The 20,808-nt window shown below is 53.2% G+C and overlaps 7 protein-coding genes across 7 annotated transcripts; 4 read left to right on the top strand and 3 right to left on the bottom strand.

Moving 5' to 3' along the window:
* Positions 1-193: 193 nt before the first annotated feature.
* LTHEOB_11520 (uncharacterized protein) lies at positions 194-2,181 on the top strand (the record flags this gene model as incomplete). The annotated part of the gene is made up of 3 exons (XM_035508286.1): positions 194-1,254; positions 1,321-1,463; positions 1,538-2,181. The coding sequence occupies 3 exons, from the start codon at positions 194-196 to the stop codon at positions 2,179-2,181; spliced, it is 1,848 nt and encodes a 615-aa protein (XP_035365843.1).
* Positions 2,182-4,035: 1,854 nt separating this feature from the next.
* LTHEOB_11519 (Hit domain containing protein) lies at positions 4,036-4,716 on the bottom strand (the record flags this gene model as incomplete). The annotated part of the gene is made up of 1 exon (XM_035508284.1): positions 4,036-4,716. The coding sequence occupies one exon, from the start codon at positions 4,714-4,716 to the stop codon at positions 4,036-4,038; it is 681 nt and encodes a 226-aa protein (XP_035365842.1).
* A 1,017-nt stretch (positions 4,717-5,733) lies between these two features.
* Positions 5,734-6,209, top strand: LTHEOB_11518 (DNA helicase ino80; the record flags this gene model as incomplete). Its single annotated transcript, XM_035508283.1, has 4 exons — positions 5,734-5,783; positions 5,838-5,959; positions 6,017-6,066; positions 6,120-6,209. The coding sequence occupies 4 exons, from the start codon at positions 5,734-5,736 to the stop codon at positions 6,207-6,209; spliced, it is 312 nt and encodes a 103-aa protein (XP_035365841.1).
* A 254-nt stretch (positions 6,210-6,463) lies between these two features.
* Positions 6,464-7,330, bottom strand: LTHEOB_11517 (uncharacterized protein; the record flags this gene model as incomplete). The annotated part of the gene is made up of 1 exon (XM_035508282.1): positions 6,464-7,330. One exon carries the CDS (start codon positions 7,328-7,330, stop codon positions 6,464-6,466), a length of 867 nt encoding a protein of 288 aa, XP_035365840.1.
* A 1,332-nt stretch (positions 7,331-8,662) lies between these two features.
* Positions 8,663-11,001, bottom strand: LTHEOB_11516 (Tyrosinase; the record flags this gene model as incomplete). The annotated part of the gene is made up of 6 exons (XM_035508281.1): positions 8,663-8,824; positions 8,919-9,219; positions 9,275-9,847; positions 9,904-10,574; positions 10,629-10,756; positions 10,809-11,001. The coding sequence occupies 6 exons, from the start codon at positions 10,999-11,001 to the stop codon at positions 8,663-8,665; spliced, it is 2,028 nt and encodes a 675-aa protein (XP_035365839.1).
* A 7,012-nt stretch (positions 11,002-18,013) lies between these two features.
* Positions 18,014-19,894, top strand: LTHEOB_11515 (MFS transporter; the record flags this gene model as incomplete). The annotated part of the gene is made up of 5 exons (XM_035508280.1): positions 18,014-18,284; positions 18,335-18,434; positions 18,485-18,732; positions 18,788-19,570; positions 19,626-19,894. The coding sequence occupies 5 exons, from the start codon at positions 18,014-18,016 to the stop codon at positions 19,892-19,894; spliced, it is 1,671 nt and encodes a 556-aa protein (XP_035365838.1).
* Positions 19,895-20,321: 427 nt separating this feature from the next.
* LTHEOB_11514 (C6 transcription factor) lies at positions 20,322-20,808 on the top strand (the record flags this gene model as incomplete). Its single annotated transcript, XM_035508279.1, has 1 exon — positions 20,322-20,761. A coding segment is annotated over one exon (440 nt), but the record flags the coding sequence as incomplete, so codon positions are not given.

The raw sequence follows: 20,808 nt of genomic DNA, 5'->3' as shown, positions 1-20,808 counted from the left end.
TGATCGCTGAATCCAAGTGCCGATGAGTTTACGAAATTTTATGCCGTGATGACAGGTGGGGTCTCAAAAGTTCTCAAACAGCCGCTGATGAGGCAGTGAAGACAGATATCAAGCGAAGAACTTAAACATATAACTGGGCCGACGTGGTCGAACTCAAGCTTGCATTCACCACTCATCCAGCCACATCTTCATCATGACATCAATTTTGTTCCCTACCTCTGACAGCCCCATGGGCGCGCGGACGAAGCAGGACTACGTCCCGTTCATGAGCGACATGGCCCGCGCTGCCTCAGACGCCGCAGATGCTCTGATTCTTTTCAAAAATCTGGTCGAGGGAACCGCCGGCGGGCCAGATTCCACCGGCTTCATGGCGTTCGATGCTCATGGTGGCGATACGGGTTGCCAGTTGCGGGCCGGCATGGTGCTCGAGACGTTCGTCGTCTACCGGCACTTCCAGTCCTCGATGCCGGACGTCTGGGATGCCGTTCGGGCTTGGCTGGACGAGACCGTGGCCAAGCTTCAAAAGGTCCACACGGAAGCCGAGCTTGCCTGCAGGAAGCTTCTCAAACACGAAGTCCACCCCAGCAAGCTGGGCCTGCCAAGTGTCGAGAAGGCCCTCCAAATTCTTGGCTGGGACCACGCCGCCGAACCACCCTCGCTGATCGACGTCCTCCACCAGTCCCTCAGCGAGGCCAGCGATGCCATCCTCGCAGGACTCCCGCCCATCCTATGCCACTACCTCGAGCAAGCCGGCGTCATCGGCCCTAACGGCCGCCCCTACTCCACGTCGACGCCGTCCAGCAGCAGCGCCGGGAGCCTGTACGCCGCCTCATCCTGCAGCTCTCCAGAAACGGCCCCGCAATCCTGCCCCTCCTCGCCGCCATCACTCTGCCTTGACGAATCAATTTTTGCTGCAGCCTCGACCCCATTGCCCGACAACAAAGAACTGCCGCTTACAACCGACTGGGCCATCCTCGAGTTTTCCACTCTCTCTCGCTTCATCGTCTTCTGCCACGTCTTGTCCAAGTACAAAGCCTTCGGCATCCTCAACGGCACAATTGGCGCGCGTTTGGCGCCCGATGCCGCGGCCGAGGCTTCATACGCGTATGTGCGGCCGTACGTCGCCAAGAAGAAGGCGCCGGGAAAGCCGCAGCGGACACTGCGCGAGCTGAGCGGGCTACAGGGGTGGGTGGCGGATTTGAGTTGCGCATGGCTGCGGGCGCTTGGAGTGAGGTCAGGGACGGGGATGGAGAGGTGAGTAGGGACACATCTGTGTGTTGTTTGTGTGCGAAGAACGTGCTAATGTGTATTTTGTGGCAGGCTAATCATGAGCACCGTGCAGCAATCTGACAAGGGCCTCAAGGCTGCGGCGTGCTATCCCGGTTTTCTTCTCGCTCGCGAGGCATGGGCGGCAATGAATGAAACGTTGTTGCTCGTGGACCGGCACTTCTGCGCCGACGGAGGTAAGTCTACAGCCCTGCAAACCTACCTACCTACAGCAGCCACATTGCATCGCCGCAGGATTAACACGGCACAGGATTCCATTACAATCTCTTCACCGCCACCCTCACCCTCGCGTCTCCTCCTCCCAGCGCGCGCCCCAGCCACACCGCCCCGCTCGGCCTCCACGTGCGTTGGACCATCCAGCATGACTCCCTCTCCTCCTCGTCCTCGTCCGACAACACCCGCCCCCACCTCGTGATCATGGGCAACAGCATCGCCGGCGGACATGCCGCATACATGTCGCGTATCGCCGCAGCAGCAGCGCCGCACCACTGCACGCCTGACCACCCCTGCGCAGACAACGAGGCCCACGTGCGAGATGTGCTAGCCGCAGATCACAACAGGCTTGCACTAGCGTTTTTTGCGGTGCACAAGGCGTATGCATTCCCCGTTGGTTCGGATGATGGGGAGATTGCTTTTGTGGAGGGGCAAATGGATGCGTGGGAGGAGCAGGGTGGTGTTTTGGGGGTAGACGATGACGCGGCGAGAGTGGCGTTGAAGGATGTTTGGAAGATTAGCAGGGAAGAGGCGGATGAGATGGGGACGGGCGAGGGGGGCATGCAGACGTTTGCGTGGCAGCATGCATTTCTGGAGACGCGGGCTCGAGTATTGAGAAGGGTGGAGAGGTGGGTTGAGAAGGGGGAGTTGATGCCGTTGCATTGTCACGACCAGCACTGAACAATCCGGCAAGTAGATATAACGCTACAGTATGTACTGTAGCATTGTCGTAGCTAGAGTGTGGATAACTGAGAGCCAGCTGTGTACCTAGCTTAACTGACTAAGCGAACTCTGAGTTGCCAATATAATGAGTTCCACCCTCGCATCGCCATCCGTCACCATCCCTCCTACAGGCGTAACCTGCTATACAGCGGCCCATGGCTTGTAATCGAGCCTGGATATGATATAGCTCAATTCGACTGGTGTCATAGCAGGATGGGAAGCGGATCAGAAGCGGAGCGCCGACAGCGATGCTCATTATCAACAACTTGATGAGACAGTTAGATCACTGCGCAAATAGAGAGGCGCGCGGAGTGCTACAAAAGGAGCTGGGTGGAAGCGAGCCGATGCATCACTTCGTCGGATGGCCCGGGCTCACGAATACAAATGCGGTTGCAGTCAACGGCATCGCTATGGTCCTCATTATCATTGTAGAGGCCGTTTACGTCCCGTTGGACGGCACACACTTGCGCTGTATGTTCGTTTATTGTACTGAGTGATGTGATAGGCTTAGCATGTGGAGGGGTACTATTATCTGCCACGTTCTTGCTAGTCGGAGGCGGGGGAGTAGTGGCTTCTGGCTGTTGTGCTTGAGGAGCATTCACGGCAAGTTGGGGCATGCCTGCGCTATACGGTTTGTTAGTACACCTCTCTGATTGCACTTTGATTATTTCCCGCGCGCGATGTTCTACAATATTGTAAGATAGCAACCGCGATTCGTCTTGGTATTTTGGTGAAGTGAGGCTTGTTATGTTTTCATATTGTAGGCGTTGTTCCGTAACGGAATCAAACGTAGCGCTCTGAAGCCGTGGAGACTAGAGAAGTCAGGCCCACTAGCCGTGCAGTATTTCCTTATTCCGCTATCGCGAATGTCTACTTTGAAGTCAAGAATAACATACAAGACGGTGGAAATGAGGCTAAAAGGGCTGGGGCAAAGCTGGCTGGAGCAAAAAAGGACCGATATGACATTGACTCGGTGAGGATAAAGTTGAGCAAAACAGATGGTAAAATTATCACTGAGGCCATGCGGTCAGCCATGCAATCAGCCGAGAGCCGGAAGCGGGATGTTGAAGCCAGATTGCGGGCATTGGAAGAGACCGTCACGATATTTGAGCAGATGATTTAGGCTGGGCATGACTCTGTTCGGCTTACAGTACGGATGGGAAGAAAATTTCGGAATCGGTAGGTATAGTAATATGCAATGACTCTCCATCTTTCTAGCAATTGTAACCGCCCTGACACGATGCGTGGTAGAACTGGAATACGACGAGTCAGGGAAGTATTTCCGAGGATTCATGCAGCATTGCCACGTCAGCAAGGTTGCTTTGGAGTGGCGGGGCGATGGAGTAGCTCAAGTCAAAGTCGTACTGAGATGACAATAAAATACACAATGTTTTCGCCATCTACTTACTTCGAGCTGGCAGAGACGCGAGCAATTACAAAATGGCAAAGACGACGAGGGGCTTGAACAAGTGTATTGATAACTACAGCCTACAGTGTCACGGTGCTTGCTCTCGCTGTCAGATTGCTAACGAAGCATGTAGTGCAGTCAGGTAGAAAAAATGCAATGAATGCACAGATAGAGTATAATTCAGTAATTATGACTAAATACCACGATCCTGTCTACGAGGAGCGGGTATGGTGTGTATTACGGAAGTAATTAGTACTATTGACCAGTCATCCTGGTCATTCTTGGGTGATCAGTCCTGGTCTGGATTCTACCAGGTGATGCAATATTTCGGTTACTAGTGACGATAAAACGTTAGCATATTTCAGAGGCCGCATTAAGGATGAGGACACACACTTACCAGTCGTTTACCGAGTCCAGCAACCGTTGATGTTTGCGAACAAAGAAGTAAGGGCATGAGCACCACAAGTGGTCATGCCCGCAACAACAGCAGGCGTGGCGACACCAGCGGTGGAGGCCATGGCAGCATAAGCGGCAGCAGCACAGACGCCAATCTCGGACGCCGCAGCAGCACCGTATCCAATGGCACAAGCGCGGCAGTTGCCCGGGTGCGTGGCACCGGCGCAGCTGCTGACGAAGGACTGAGTCTTGGTGCTGGCCTTGGACTTGTCGGTGGACTCATCCGCCTCGATGACTGGGTTCGTAGCACGGGTCTGAAGATTGGATTCGGCGGCCGTCATGTTGTTGGCCAGGTAAGCATCCAGGTCCAGGTCGCCGTAGCAGCGGATGGTGGGGAAAATGGATACGAGCTCTTGTTCGAGAGAAGTGCAGTAGTCGGAGCGCACCGACACCAAGGATGCATCGACACTGGCGTACGTGCCCGCGTCGTCGGCGATGGCGCACTGGATTCCAGGAAGGAGGGCGTCAATGTGCGGGTAGACGCCCTTCCAAAGCTCCTGAATGTTCCCAGGCTGGAGGACCTCGGTGCGGAACGCGTCAAAGTCGAGAGTTTCGTTGCGAGCAACGGGGACCACCACCGCGGCGGCGCTGGTGGCCAGGAAACTGAGAGCGAGAGTAGGGAGATGCATTTTAATGAATGGAGAAGAGATGCGAAGCTGATCTGAAGAGAGAATGTGTTGAGCTGTGCAGCTGAGAGTACTCTGCACAGCCCTATTTATACTTGTTTTCTGCCATATTTTCCGCTACGCCGTGTCAAAAGTTCGACGATCCGTTCGGCCATTTCGGAAGTTCTGTCAGGTTTGCCTGCTGCTTACTCGAACACCATGCCTCACAATGTCGTCTGCTACGGCAGATGATGGAGTAGGTATCACAGACAGAACACGAGATGTTCTTACGGCCTCCCGTTTGTCTAACTTGTTATAGAAAGACATGCAGAACAGGCGAGGCGCGGATGAGAAGAAGGGCCGAGATTTCGGTTTCGTGGTCCATGCTCAGGGGCTCCTACTCGATGTTCGTCCCACCCAGCCAACCAGAATGCGAATCTGGCTCGTGTGCCCTACAGCGCCCCGTACTGGGCCAATGGGAAGTCTGCGAAGAAATCATTCCACTCTCACACCGACCGTTTTTATCAGGGCCCCACCGAACTCATCGACCACAACACGAAGCTTGGCTCTTGCTTGTCCAAAAGCTTAAGCCCTCAACGCCACCAGGGCTCTAATAGGCAAAGAACAGCAAAGTGCAAGCGTCAGTTATCGACGCTTTGTTGCTTACAGGTTCGCGTACTGAGTCTTGGGTACTTATTGCTCTTTTAGATGTTGACTCGTTTGACCGGCATTACCCGTCCATGTATTAGTAGTTGCCGCTGTTCTCCAGTCCCACATCACTTGGACAACGGCAAAGACAAACACTTGATGCGCCGGAAGAAAGACTCGGAGTTCAGCCGGTAGTTTTATGAAGTCGAGTCACTTGTTCCAGAATGGCGGTCATCGTCACGAAGTTGGTCAACTCGTTCGAGATTCCATCCACGTATAAATATTGATAGTGAGTACCTCTGTTCTCTCACCACCGCTTCAAAGAACTTTCATTACATTCCAACTACCACCTTCGTTCGCCAGTTGCTCACCGCATCGCCAACTTCCATCACAATGCAATTCACCACTGCCTTCTTCGCCCTCACGGCCGTCTTGGCCAGCCGGTGAGTCAACAAACATTTGGGATTTACTGTCTTGTCCCCATCTGACTGACTCAGCATCGGGCTCACTGCTGCGCGCTCGCATGGTCATTGCGCTTGCCAGGCCGCTTCCGGCGGCGAGGTTGATGCCGTCGTGACTGCCATGGTTGTTCAGTACAACCCCAACAAGTGGGAACTTGGTTAGTCCAACACACACAGAAACAGTCCGATTCGATCTGCTAATGCCTGCATCACAGCATCTTCTCCTTCGACCCTGGAGCAGGGTGCTCACTTTGCTGGAACTTACGTATGTCACGTTCTCCGGCTCTTACATCGCATGCATACTGATATTTTCCACAGGCTATCGCCAAGAACAATGGAAAGATTGATGGAGACGACTTTTTCAACCAGTGCAAGGAGTACGGTGCCGCCGACTCCACTTGCTTCTAAGCTTTTCTCTTATTATCTAGCTAGGAGTTTCTTGTTAGCTACTTAATCTCTATTCGCTTCGGGAGCTTTCCTGCCGAGATTACTGATTCCTGCCCTGGGCTTGCCTCGGCACCTCGGGCTTAGGACTGCTGCAACGTGATCCTTGCATTTACTGTGTATATCTGGACTTGACACTACGTAGATTGAAACAGGAGTCGATACACGTATCCATTGATTTTCAAGCGTAAGAGTCATTGGGAACAAAAATAAGACCTCTACTTTTTCCCCCAGAACAATTCTACAAATTCTCGCGGTACAGTAACCCGATCCATCCGCGCTGTAGGAGCAAAGACGTCTAATCTCAGAGGCTTGACGGTCTTGTTGCAAGTTACAGCGCACACGCCACCGGGTACACGTTGTGCAAAGCTTCGTAATTGCTCAATCAGGCCTACCAGCTTTCGTAACGCTTCCTGGTTACACTGCTCCCATTCTGTGAAGTTTGCGCCATCATTCTTGACTGCTACAGTGATGAAGTTGCCTTGTTCATGGGAGCCGGTGATCAGATACGGGGTACGGCCAAACCAGAGCTGTGGCTTTACTATTGCAGCAGATAGGGGCTTCCGGCCAACAGTCTTGATCTCAGCTAGTTTCGATGCAGGGACGTCGTGGCCGGCGTGTATAGTAGCTGGGATACTACGGCAGGACTGCGAATGCACACTTGTCGTTCCCGCAGGCACTACAGGATCGGACAGTGAGAGATTGTTGAGTAGTGCCTCTGGTGTCTCTTCTTCATCGGTAGCACCATCATCGCACCAGGCGTCGACCTCGCACTGTATAAGGCAGTTTATATTTCCGAGCCTGTACTGAACTGCGCGATGATGGCCGTTGGCATCCTCAAGTCCTGGTGCGGCCTCGGTGAAGGCGAACTCGAAGTTGTGCCCCCACCCACCATCCGATGACGTTCGTTTGATTTTCTGTTTCAGGCTGCGTTCGCGGCGTGTCATGACCAGGGTGTTCCCTACTAGTGAGAGATCGATGCGAAAATTGTCCGGAGCCCTGTCACAGGCGAAGTCAAAAAGCTTGCGGAGGCTATTACGGTTGGCGAGAAGGTCGACCGTGTCGAAGCTGAACGATGGGCGCATGATCCGAATTGCACTGAGAAGAGGGGAAAAGGGACAAATTGGGCACCTTGACCCGTTCTGGTCAATGTAGAATGTCCCCGAGTCTTTTGGGACTGTTTTTGGCAGTGCATGCTGAGTCCATTTACGGGGTGCGCCTGGCTGATATTAGCTCTCGAAGCGTAGTCGCATCTGTCAGCCCACTGAGTACCTGGTACATAGATTGTCGGCTTTGAGCCTTTAGCCCAACTGAAGGAGCACACGAAATCGCATCCAGATTGACTCTCTACAACTGACTCCACGGGACGTAATGAAGCTGACTGGATGCTCCCGATGCGCCTGCCAGTATCCCGACGAATCCAGGAAGTCTTCCAAGCAGGCTTGTTAGAAGCATTCCTGTTCATTCTACCATGTTTCGTTTCAGCTGCCTGCGGAGGAACGAGATTCTTTTGCTGACATCCATTGACTTTGGATGTTGCGGGTTTCGGTGAGCCTGCACTGTCGCTTCTTTCACGTAAGGCAAATGGTGGAGCTTGCATGCTGCGGTCTCTCGCGTTTTTGTTGTGGTTGTTGAAATACGTATTACATGAGGCGAATGGGTAAGTGGATGAAGAGTTGATGGGTTGAACTAGAGCCGAGGGCAGCCGGCGTGTTTATCTACCTACCCGACTGCCAAGACGCTAGCCCTGTTGGTCATCAGATCACGAGACAATTGACCCAGCTACGTATTCTGATACTCAGTAGGAAGCGCGGTGAAGATTCTACTATTAATCGTTTGCTATAACGTAACGCCCTAATATCACGCGCATATGTTTAGACTTTTATGTTTCCCCAAAGTTTGGGAATGTGGGCTAATTGATCGTGAACGTGCTGTTGCGGCGCAGCCTCCGCGGAGTAGGAAACAACAGGATAAGGGAATTAGTGGGGTCTACGAGCCGGTATCGGACAAGACCCACGTGGCGCCTAGAATTGATCTCGTCACTCCCGCGAAGAAGTAACAGATCAAACATAGTTGAGAGGAATTAATCCCATTGATCTCGCTTAAGGACAACAGATCAAAACATCCATCGCTAAAGAAGTAGATTGTATGAATCCAAGGCTTTTAAGGCTTGAGAGTCACATTCAGTAAAACGTGGAACACGATTGAAAGAGCTGCAGCAACTTCCTCTGCTGGAGAAAGGTTAGAAGCAAGCACTCGCAATCAGTAAAGTCTCGCATAAGTTACACAAGCTGCTATAGTATCCAAACCACGAACCACACGTCACACATCTTGGAAGTAGAAACCAAACGTATTACATTAGCTGATATAACACCCCAATAGCTGCGAAGCACCTTTGGGACGTACGCGACACGATATTAAACCGGATCCCCGCCAGAGCGGCCCTCCGTCACCTCTGGGAAGGTCAATGGCTCCTTGAATCTTGGAATCGTTGAGTCCGGCCTAAGCACCGATACAGTGGCACTGACATCCACCCTCAATCCTTCCACCCTCGCCGGATCCTTTTGCTGACGGTTGACCTGTGCACAGATATCAGCCAACATCCGAACTCCGAAGACTCACAGCCGCCACATCAACTGCATGGGTGGGAGAGACTGTGGGCAAAAAACTTACATCAGCAACCCTCCACACCAACTCCTTCTTCAAGAACGGCACGACATCACGCGGGCTCAAGCTCTGCAGCTGACCCGCCTCAATGTAGTCGAGCAGAATCGGCTTGATTGCAGTTGTGCCAGTCACTCGATGCCCATGTTGCTCCTGAAGCGCGCAGTTATCGCACGCCTCCCTCGGCGCGCTGAAGATATGCGTAGTTCCGGCAAGAATGTGGGAGGACTGCCACTGGTTGGGGTTGGAAGGGATTTCGCTGCGGGGTCCGAGGAAGAAAAAGATGGTGAAGGAACCATTGAGAGCGGTCCTGTAGGCGCACTTAGTTAGTACGAAAAATGGTGAGGGTAAAGATACAGACTGACTTGTTAACTACAGTGTCGATGTACCACTGCAGCACCAACTTGCTGCCCTCAGGCTCATCCTTTAAGATCTCATGGCCACGGTCAAATGATGGCACATGCTCAGGCCCACCAGGGGGGCCATGGCCTGCGCTGGCGGTAGTGGCGAAGCCAGTGTTGGCCACCCTACCGGCGGCCTCCATAATCTTCGGCGCTGCTTGCCTGACTGCCCCCCCTACTAGTTCTGCCGCTGTGTAATCGAAGACCTGCGCGGCCACTACCTGTTGGTTGTTGGGCTGCATGTCTTTGGGAACGACCAACTTGTTGTCCATCCGCGCCTTGCGCGGCAAGCTCCAGCGGTAATTTGCATCAAAGTCTTTCAAGATGGCTTGGCGATTGGGTTTGTTGACCAGGTCGGGATAGGTGTAGCCGAAGTCGGTGTGATTGCGGGCGGTGGCGCTCGTCCACATTTTGCCGGATGCTTTGTCGATGTAGCGGAAGGGGTAGAGATTGGTTGCAGCGTTGGGATATGAGGGTCCATCGGTGATGTACTTATCATGCGTCGCTTGCCAGACTGCAAAGATGCGGTCGATGTTGCTGTATTAGTTCAGTATCGGCTCATGTGAGTCAGTCGGAATGAGTAGGAGACTAACCAGTGGTGCAGCCAGAACACCGGGTCGAACGCCGCAACTGGGATCCGGGACATATGTCCTGCGCCTCCGATGTGGCCATGGTATGTGTCATGAAAGCCCTCAAGCGAGCCGCTCGGTGCATTTGGGTCAGGCTCCTCCAGTGAAGGCCCCGTCGTTGCAAAGTAGTCGTACACGCCGTAATGGGGCACCTCGAGCAGGTCGAGCATGGTAATCACCATCTGTTCCCGCGCTTTGTTCAGCACGGTGTCGAGCTCCTCGAAGTTGTCTTTGCCGTTGCCGTGATCGAGAGCGTGGCGCACAGTGTGATCTTGGGGGAGGGTGAAGGTTGCCCCATCCGCCTTTGCACTATCTTCCATCACTTGCCATTGGGACAACGGAATGTTGCCTTTCTTGGGGAACCGGAAGCTTTTGAGCGGGTTGTCCATCGGCTCCAGTTGCTCTTCGTTGCCAGGCCTGTAGACCATCAACTTGTCTTGCTTCAGCACCTCAGGAAGGCGGAAGTCGTATGGAAAGGTGGCCTTCGTGCCATTAGGACGAGTGAAAACAACGTCCTTCTGCTCGCGCGGTTTGAAGTAGTCCCAGTAGGGCAGGCGGAACTGCTTCGCTGCTTTGAGGTACTTTTGGTCTTTGAATTCTTTCGCGATCTCGCCAGCAGTGTTGTAGATCGTTTGCTACGTTAAAAGGTTAGATATACGATTCTATCACGGTAGGGATAAATGTGTTACCTCCATCATAGCGAGATACGGCCGGTGCCACGTTGGGAAAAGATTGAAGCCGTGAGTACAGTAGCCACCAACTTCTTCCGTGTCGCCTTGGACATTGTCCCAGTTCTCGGTGGGGAGACCATGTATTCCTGAACATGTTAGGCAGAAACCCCAAGAATTGACTGATGGCATGGAGAGTACCAGCTATTTTGAAGTACCCCATCTTGCTCTGGTCTTGTTGAAGACGTTCGAGAGCCAGCAAGAATAAATTGAAGACATTAGGATGCTCGACGAGAAGCTCATCGATTTCAAGTCGTTGTTCGACATTCGAGAGTGACTTGAGGCCGATGACGACACCGTCATCCTGGGCGGTTTCAAGGGTGGTGGGAGCCATGATATGTAGTACGAGGACGAATGTCGTCAATGCAATCGTGGTCGTCAAACTTGAATCCGGGCCTGGCGAGCGCCGACCTTTATAGACCTCTGAAAAGGCCAGGCCATCGGCGTATCGCAAATCATGTGCGCTGTATGCCACAGGCAGGGATGTGGCATCCTTTGCTCAATGGGTGACTCACGCTTCCTGCGTTTGGAACGAAAACTTCAACTAGATCGGATTACATCTCCTCCCTTCCTACTTCACGTGCAAAACACTAAGAAGCTGGTTTCAGTGTTGTAGTGACTGGTTGCAAGTTCGTCTGAGAGTCTGGATGGAGTTTCTGGCTGGCTGCAAACGATTTCAGCTGACCGCAAGCAATTTTAAGAGGTGGCAACTGTTTGAAAATTTAGGTGGGAAAGAAGGGAAAAACCAATTAGAGAGGCTGGTTCCATTGGTCCCTTGTCCCTTGTAATACTCGTAATAGTGCTCATAAGTAATGTATTTCATAGATGCTGACCAGGGCCCAAAACAAGGTTTTGCGGGGGCGGGACCCCACCCGGCCCGTACCGCTCCCATGGATTGCAAGCGCGACATGTTGGTGCGAACCGTAGCCAGAATTCAATTGTTCTAGCTAGGAGGAGTAAACCTTACCCCACATGCTGAAGCTTGTACCTACTCTTTTCTAACAGCATCCTACATGTATGTACCAATACGTTTCCGATCCACACGGACGACCGACGCTGAGCATGATTTCGGTGAGAATCTGGCGCAGCGGAACGATGAGCCGGGCACCGCGCTGTAACAGCTTGCTGCCGAAGACGGTGAGCTGCTCGACGTTGCGGACCGCGATGGACGAGGTCGAGACCCACAACGTTTCGCGGTACACGGATGTGAGCACGGGGCTTTCGCCCAGCTTCTCACACAGCTCCCGGCTGGATGTGGAGACTGCGAGGGCAGGTCGTATCTCCGCGGGGACGGAACCGAGCAGGCTGGAATCGAACAGCAGGTGGGCCAGCATCCAGAACGAAAGCTTCCAGGCATTTCCGTTGATCCTGAAAAACGGTTTACAGTCAGCAACTACTGTCTCGGATGCAGGCGAGCCTATGCGCCAGGCTACTCACACCCAGAACGTCAGGCAAAGGCTTGCAGCAATGTCTCGGGCCTGGACGCCTAAACGCCCGAGGCCCGCATATCCGCCTCCATGGTAAAGACCATCTATACAGCATTGGCCCGCTCCTCCTGCGGGAGCTCGAAATACCTAGTCAGTACTATCTTAACCCTCTCCTGCGCAGCCAGCATGGGCGTAGACCAGAAAGGAGGGAGCCGGTACACAAGCTTCCAGCTCTAATCATCGAAGCACGAGAAATTATCCAGCAGCCCTACGTCGATTTTTTCGGGAAAAGAATTGCTAAAGAAGGCTCTAGAACCACTCTATGCACCGTCCTGCGGAGCTACGCTACATTAAACGACACATTCTTGTACTCCAAAACTTCTCTATTCATCTATCGGACGTGACTCTTCGCCGTCGTGTTGAAGTGAATCTTCATCCCGTACGCCCGCAAGTCCAAAAACCACTACATCGGGCTGTTGCTGCCGCGGACTATGAAATCGTCCATCATCTCGTTTACCCACGCTTTACTAAACTCAGCTTAACATTCAGAGGACCCTTCTCCCATAGGGTAAATGTCTTTTAGTCGTCGATCCAATTAGTACTGTCCCGCTGTAGCGTAAGGTCGAAGTTCCACAGCATTCTGCAGAGGATGATCCTCATCTCCGCAAGCGCAAGGCTGCAGCATAGTCAGTCGGTATAAACAGTCAAAGCCGATCAGATGACTTACTTTCTACCCAAGCAGTTCCGGGGCCCAAAAGAGAACGGCTGTAGCACATCCTTGCTGTCGTGCTCGAGCCGCTCATCGTCGAGCCATCTTTCTGGCGCGAAGCTGTCGGGCTCGAGGAAGTTTCGCTCGGACCTATACGACGACCAGTAGTAAATACTAACTAAGGTGCCCGCTGGAACAAACTTCCCGCAGACGACTTCTCCCGGGGCCGGTGTGGTGCGCGGGAACGCGTTGGGAACTAGCGGGTACATGCGGAGTGATTCTTCCAGGACGGCGTTAAGGTACGGCATCCCGGCTGTGCTCTGCATGCTGATATCCTTTTCCTTTTCGAACGTGGAGCGAATTTCCTACTTCAGCTTTTCGAACACCCTCTCGTTCTACAAAAGAAAATAGGTGGCGCCAGACAGCAGCGTGGCCGTGGTCTTACTGCCAGCAATGATGAGAATCTGAGCGCCGACTTTGAGCTCGTCCACCGTCATGCCTTTCTCGTTATTCTCGCGGAGGATGTAAGACACTTGGGGGTCAGCAGTTGCCATGCTCGAGGGCATTCTGCACTTACTGAAATCAGGCCGTGCGCTTCCTTCTTGCAGTCTCTTTTCGATTCGGGCCGAGCTGAATTCGTACTAGTACTTGCGGTCCTCAATCAGCTTCTTCGGCGTAAAAAAGAGGAAGATCTCCTTAATCGGTAACGGGAAGCGACGTGCGGCGCGCATGTAATTTCCGCTCTTAAGGACGGAAAAGAGAACGTCGATCCAGCGATGCCAAGTCGCATCTCTAAGGTATCCAAATAGTTCTCCGAAGGCCAGGTCACCAATGATGTCAAAGGTGGTGAAGTTGTACCATCTAACAATGTCGACAACGCCGTCGTCCTACGGGTGCGCGCGGCCCGACAGCTGCTTAATAAACAAGTCGACATATGTCGTGATGACGCTCTCCTATACCTTCAAGGCCTTCTCGGAGAAGGCGTGGGACTGAAGACGGCGCATGCGGCGGTGGTCATCGTCGTTTGCAACGATGATATGAGGGGAGCCGTTCCCAAGTGGATTGAAGAATGATATGTCTTTCTCGAAGCTCCCCGGCCGGTTCCGCGTCCTGTGCCCTGGAGTCGTGTTACCATTTGTCGCGAACGAAGTCAATGTTATGCCTACCACAGATATCCCTCCATGCTTGTGCCGAGTTGTAAGACAATTCGTTGGGTGCGATGCGAACGACTTCTCCGTATTGCGCATGCAACTCGTTGAGCTTCTTGTGAGTGACTCCCCTAAGGTCCCAGAAGATTAAATATATTCGCGTCGCTCGCGCCAAAGGCGGTCCAGGATAATATCGCAAAGGGTGGAAGAAGAGGTTGTAGATGCATTTAGCGAAGCCGAGAAATGCAGACTGCAACAATCAATATCAGCTCGAATGCAACCCATGGTGAATGGCAAACTTACAACGGTTGCTGCGGACGCAATAAAAGCTGCCAAATTCGCCATTTTGATGCTACGCCTTGCTTGTGTAAGATCTAGAAACGTCGCCAAGATACGTGTTGAGACAAAAGTGTTCGTGAGTTTGGGCTTAAGATCCAGCGCAAATGATTCACGCTTCTTATATACGAGCATACATTTCTCCCGCAAATCGAAGGGGTGTGGGTCTATCCCTACTTGTTGTCTATTATTGTCGGTTTTTTAGCACTTTAAATTCGGCCGCGGAGTAGTTGGCCCGTTGATAATAGAGTTCGGCCGAGAACAGTTTCCCTTAGCCGCTGAATTGAATTTACCGAACCTGCTACGCAGGATTTGCGGATGCATTACGTCTTTACAGCCCGTACCGTTCCCAAATACAAGAACGTGGCAGTAAAAGCGGTGGAAATCACAAAGAACTATTACATTCGGCATATACGGCAAGTCGCAAAATTAGCTTTGGTCATCCGCTCAGACCGGTGAGCAGGCCCTCAACTTGATGTGCGTTTGTTTCGACCACCGAGCAACTGTTGGACTAAGGGCATAAGCCGCAGTAGTGTATGCGGAGTCAAAATGCGGGATTACACTCGGCTTCTGGGCCGGCCTCTGTGCCGACCCGCGCGGCGGCTGATAGACGGCAGGCCGGAAGAACGACCGTATTTTGATATTACCAAGTCTGCACCTGTTAAGCTCTCGCCTGTGCGACATCTCCGCATTCGTGGCTAATACAGTCAGGGCTGTATGATATCCACGTTGTCATTGTCGGGGCAGGCATTGGCGGTCTCACAGCCGCTCTGGCTCTCGCAACGGCGGGGCACCGCGTCACAGTTGTTGATGCAGTAAAGGAAGTTGCAGAAGTAACCACATTTGCATGCAGGGAACAAATACTAGATTGACAAAGCACAGATTGGCGCAGAAATCCGAGCCCCCCTTAATTCTTCCCGGGCAATTGACGATGCTGGGGCCCTGCGCACCACTCTCGGCGTTTTCAACAGCATTTCGAAAGCTTCCAGCGAGTATCAGCGGCAACGAGCTCCGCGAGCGGGGTACATTGTTCAAGAATACGGGCGTGCTACAGGAGTGGATACACCTGTACGATGGCTCTGCGCGGGATAGGCGGGATGAACTGATGCGGCATGACGACAAGATGAATCCCGTCTTCTCATGGGGTCATACACACAGGAAGAATTGGTTGTTTCGCCATGATCCGCGAAACATTTTCACTGAGGGAGACCTTCAAAGTCCCAAACTACCGCCATTACCTCCGCCCGAGGAGTCCGTTTACATTAAGACAGCTTCGTCAAATCTTTAAGGTTACTCCAGACACCACTGTTTAAGCAGTCTTTTATTACCTAGTGTAGATGTACGATGCCTTAAAATGGCATAAATCTCGATGCACTAAGAAAAGAAAAGCACGCAACAATCTTCCCCTCTAGCCTCTCACGTGGCGCCTCTCGACTACGAGCGGAAGAGACTTTAAACGTATCATCCCCGTACTTCTCAAGCTGTCAAGACACGCCTCTGCGTCGTATTGTGGCGCTGGTTTGAACTCAAACTCGTGCAGAATTGTGGTGACAAATTTCCGCATCTGGAGCAGCGCACAAGGCTTGCTAGCGCAGTTGAAGTTGAAGAGGGCGGATTCAAAGGGCGCGAATGCAGTAGGGATGTGTCTGAAACCTTCTTGACGTTGAGTCTCTGGCAGCCACCTTTCGGGCATGAACCTCTCTGGCTCAGTGAACTTTCGCTTGTCTATATGCATTACGTAGGTGCCTGAGAGAACACTTTCCAATTTTTAGCCGCAGATTCGAAGAGATGAAGGAGTATCATTGCCGCTAACAATGACAGGATCTATGGGAGGGCCAAGATACCGTCGGAGAGGGTGAAAGAACATTGTGTAGACCAGATTACTGGAGCTCAGTGAGGCCAGGTAGAGCGTTTTGAAGATTGCGAAGCTTAAGGCTAAGACACCGTAACTGATCGGAACTTGGCTGGCCCAGAGATAAATAACAAAAAAGGCTTGGAGCGACGGTAGAGAGGCAGCAGACCTCTTAATAGTAGGATCGTAACATCGAAAGACATGATAAGACAAAAGGCCGAGAATCAATATAAAATAAACAGTTCGACCGTGCATTGTAACAGAAATTAAAGTCGGATGGATAGCTCACAAGTTATAACTGTTAAATCGACCTGATCGATAGTATACTTGTTCGGTATGGCAACGAGTCCGGTGCCCCGCATTAAATCCCATCTCGTACGAATAGGTTTCGCGTTTGAGGATTTAAATTGGCGGCTTGGGGCCGGGGAAAACCCAACATCAAGTCCATGTCAAAGCAGATGTTTCATTGGGGAATTTCGGGCGAAAGTTTTCGGCCGGCACCGAGTCGATGAGCGGAGACCGGGATTCATGCCAATATAGTGGCTCTCGGGGCCGACGTTCTTGTGAGGGGCGTTAGTTGAGGGTGGAGGGAGAAGGCGCGCCTTACCCAGGTCAGGATCTGGACGAAGTCAGGTTGGGGAGACATGTTGAGGATATTCTGCATTCGCTAGGAGAGAGTGTCCTTGCCCAGCGCGGTAGAAGTTGGCGTCGTACTAAAGGCATTTGTCAGTGCATGCCTAATTGATTGGACGCATTTTAAATACGGCATTCTTGTACAGGAGCATAATCAGACCATTCATGGCCGTCAATTTCTCTTCGTGGGCAGTGGTTGTCAGGTTGGCGTCCTTGGCGATGCTGGGAATCCCGCTGTCCCCTGTCGCTGACCAGGTGTACTCCCAGCTAAGAATTCTATACGGAAATCTCCACCGCTCAACTCGGCATTCATCCTCCTTGTCATGATCAAATTTATGCTGTTGCCAAAATCCTCGAGATAAAGGGATAAAACTTTGAAAGCAATAAATAAAGACATATGAAATTGTGATTCGACTACTACAGATTCCGCACCGAGAACAAGATGTCTTCGGATTGATTCACCCGAACCCGCCAACCACTAAGACCAAACCACTCTTCTGGGGGCCGATCGTCCCGGATAATGCCGCCACTAATTTTCCAGGCGGCCTATCGGCATCTTCGAGTCTAGAGGTTTTTCTTCACCCCTCTTCTGCTCCCATCGGTTCCTTCACCATCACTTCTCACCTTCGAAACTTCACGGGCTCAACAAGGCCTTTGGCCAAGTCTCAAGTAGCCACGCACAGTATGGTAAATGTATGGAAGATGAACAAAGCAGAGAAATCGACACTTTGTGCCAAGTGAATTCGACTCGTATCGTGCGTTGCTTTTAAGCATATCGGAGCACGTCATTCGTCGTCTTTATGCGTCTTTTGGCACCATGGGCTCGGGAACTGCCTTTGCTTCCCCGCATTCTCCGCTTCCAGACACCTGCGCCGTTCCGCGAGAATGCAGGGAGTTGAGAGCGGCGTGGTTGGCCGGCCCGTCATGTCCGCGGATATAAGACGCTCTCGGCCGAACAGTCGGCCGAAGACAGTTTCCCGACAATGCTGCTGTTGCGAACACCATGCTTCGCGCGAACAGATTGACTCACGGAAGGGAGCCGCAAATGTGAGATCTGTAGATACGGTTGATTTCTTGGCTAGGCAGAAGCATGAGTCCGAAGTCTGTAGCCGCGCGCTGCGCAGCACAAGGCGGCGCCATTCCCCATGCGGACACTGCATGCTGAATAAAACCGGCTGGCGGGAATATCGACGGTGGCACCGAATTTCCCCTCTCTCTTTAGATCGAAAGCAGCCGTCGCAATGGAGGCAGCGGGAGCAGACATCGAGTCCGAACGGCCAGCTGCCGTTTCGCACTGGCGACTCCTGGCCGATCAGGCGCTTCTGACGCCTCACGTTCTGAGCTCGAGTTTCCACGGGCAGGGAACCGAAACGGAGCCGTTCATCGTCGAATGGGATGACCACGATCCCAGGAACCCCCAAGGCTGGGCTAAGTGGTACAAGTGGATCATCACCGTGGTGGTCGCCATTGCTTCGCTAGCCGTGTCCTTTTGCTCGTCCGCATATTCTGGAGGTACGTTGGTGTAGATCTGGTTCCAACTTGGTGTGGCTAACTAGTGGCAGGCATAGCGGACATGATGCGAGACTTTGACATCAGTCGAGAGGTTGCCGTGCTCGGCCTGAGTCTGTTTGTCGTTGGCTTCGCTTTAGGTCCTCTGCTCTGGTCAGTACGATCTCGTGCAGAGATACGCTCGAAGCTGAATGAAACACCAGGGCTCCGCTCAGCGAACTGTATGGCCGACAAGTCATCTTCTTCGTGACCTTCGGCGCCTATGCCGCTTTCAACGCTGGTGCCGCGGGCTCTCAGAACACCGAGACCGTGCTCATACTGCGGTTCCTCGCTGGCTCGTTTGGATCATCGCCGTTGACCAATGCCGGTGGAGTCATTGCGGACATGTTCGAGGCAGAAGAGCGCGGACTGGCCATGTGCGTGTTTAGCATCGCTCCCTTTATGGGTCCAGGTCAGTTCGCCGCTGTCGTCGCAGCTGTAGCTTTGCTGACAATGCGCAGTTTTAGGACCAGTCGTTGGCGGATTCCTCGGAGAGACTGCAGGCTGGCGATGGCTCGAAGGGCTGATGGCCATCTTCTCTGGAACGCTCTGGATCGTCGGCACTCTGGCCGTCCCCGAAACATACGGCCCCGTCATTTTACGAAAGCGCGCAGAGAAGCTGGCTCGAATGACTGGCAAGCACTACCGAAGCATAGTCGACCATGATAGAGGTAAAATGACCTTCCAGAAGGTGCTGAACAAGAGCATGCGTCGGCCGTGGGCTTTACTCTTTAGGGAGCCCATCGTTCTGCTCTTGACCATCTACCTGGCTATCGTCTATGGCATTCTGTACATGCTGTTCGGCGCTTTTCCTGTGGTGTATCAGCAGCACCGACAATGGACCCAAGGGGTGGCTGGGCTACCCTTCCTTGGAGTGGCCATCGGCATGGTGGTCTCGATGCTGTACAACATCTTGGATAACAGGCGCTACATACAAGTCGTGAAAGCGAACCATGGTCATGCGCCCCCAGAGTCCCGGCTCCCGCCTAGCATCGTCGGCAGCTTTGCGTTGCCCGTTGGCCTCTTCTGGTTTGCATGGACCAGCGGTGCCTCGGTGCCTTGGCCGGCCAGCGTTGCAGCAGGCATCCCTTTTGGATTCGGCATGGTGCTGGTCTTCATGGGAATCATCAACTACCTTGTGGACTCATACACCATCTATGCAGCATCAGTGATGGCTGCAAATTCTGTACTACGATCATTGTTTGGAGCTGCCTTTCCGCTGTTTACGGTGCAGATGTACAACAAGCTGGGTACGCCTCCAAACTCGTCAACTGTGGCATCTTTTACTAACGTAATCCAACATAGGCATCCATTGGGCTTCTTCGCTTGCGGCGTTCCTAGCTCTTGCGTGTCTACCGTTCCCTTGGCTCTTCTACAAGTACGGGTATGCGGTGCGAGTCAGATGCAAGTACGCGGCGCAGGCGGAGAAGTTTGCACGGGAAATGAGGGAAAGGGACTTGAGAGACGAGCCCGAGGACGGTATTGAGCAGAGCGGGCAACGGACGCCGGACAACTCTGACGGCGAAACCACCAAGGAAGGGGAGCAAAAGGCAGCGGGGAAATCGGAGGAATAAATCCACGAGACGTCGATACGCATAAACACACGGCCCCCAAGGCTGCTCATAGAGGTTCCACAGGCAAAAGAAAATGGCGCAGGCACCTGAGACCCACGCCTGCGGTGTGTATTACATGCAGAAAGACTGCCCCCGGGCGGTTTTGATCTCAGCTAGGCCGCACAAGCGCGGCGGCTGAGGATCCAGCGGGAGCACCAGCCATACTGCTCAGCCAGGGATGCCTCGGCTATGTAACAAGTAGGGAAGCATATGAATCATTCGGCCGGCTCGGGGTTAAGGGCGCGGATGCGGCCGCGCAGCGAGTGAATATTAGCCCCGCCCACCCCGCCACGGCCGAACGAGGTCCAGCAAAAAAAGCTTGAATCCCGCCACATCACCTTTTCCCATCGCGTATGTAGTAGCGCAGAGGAAGCTCAAAGACACCCCCATGGACGAGGAATCAGGCTATGCGCCGGCATCCCTGCTGCCGCGGAACAGAAGCAACACGGGGCGGCGGCGGCGGGGGCGGGCCATCACGTCGTGCTTCACCTGCCGTCAGCGCAAAGTCAAGTGCGATCGGGAACACCCGACGTGCTCGGCATGCCGGACCGCCAATCGCGCGTGCGACTACTTCGACCCGGGTGAGAGGGACGCCGTCGGCAGCTCCGCCTCGCCCTCGGACCGGCCTAGGAAGGCGGCCGGCGGGTCGCAGATGAGCCTCACCGAGATCAACCAGCGCCTCAGGAGGCTGGAGTCGCTGCTTGAGCGCACCCTGCAGCAGGAGGCGGTCCACGAAAGCGTCGAGGCTCATGTTAGCGAGAAATCGACATCTGTGTCCAGCGAGGAGCCGATCCACGCCGTCAATGGCGACGACGGCACGCTATTAGGGTTAGGGTTAGGGTTAGGGTTAGGGTTAGGGTTAGGGTTAGGGTTAG

Source organism: Lasiodiplodia theobromae (genome assembly GCF_012971845.1).
Source record: "Lasiodiplodia theobromae strain AM2As chromosome Unknown scaffold_50, whole genome shotgun sequence".
NCBI classification, from domain to species: Eukaryota; Fungi; Ascomycota; class Dothideomycetes; order Botryosphaeriales; family Botryosphaeriaceae; genus Lasiodiplodia; species Lasiodiplodia theobromae.
Note: the sequence above shows the minus strand (reverse complement) of the source record. Positions and strands in the feature narration are given on the sequence as shown.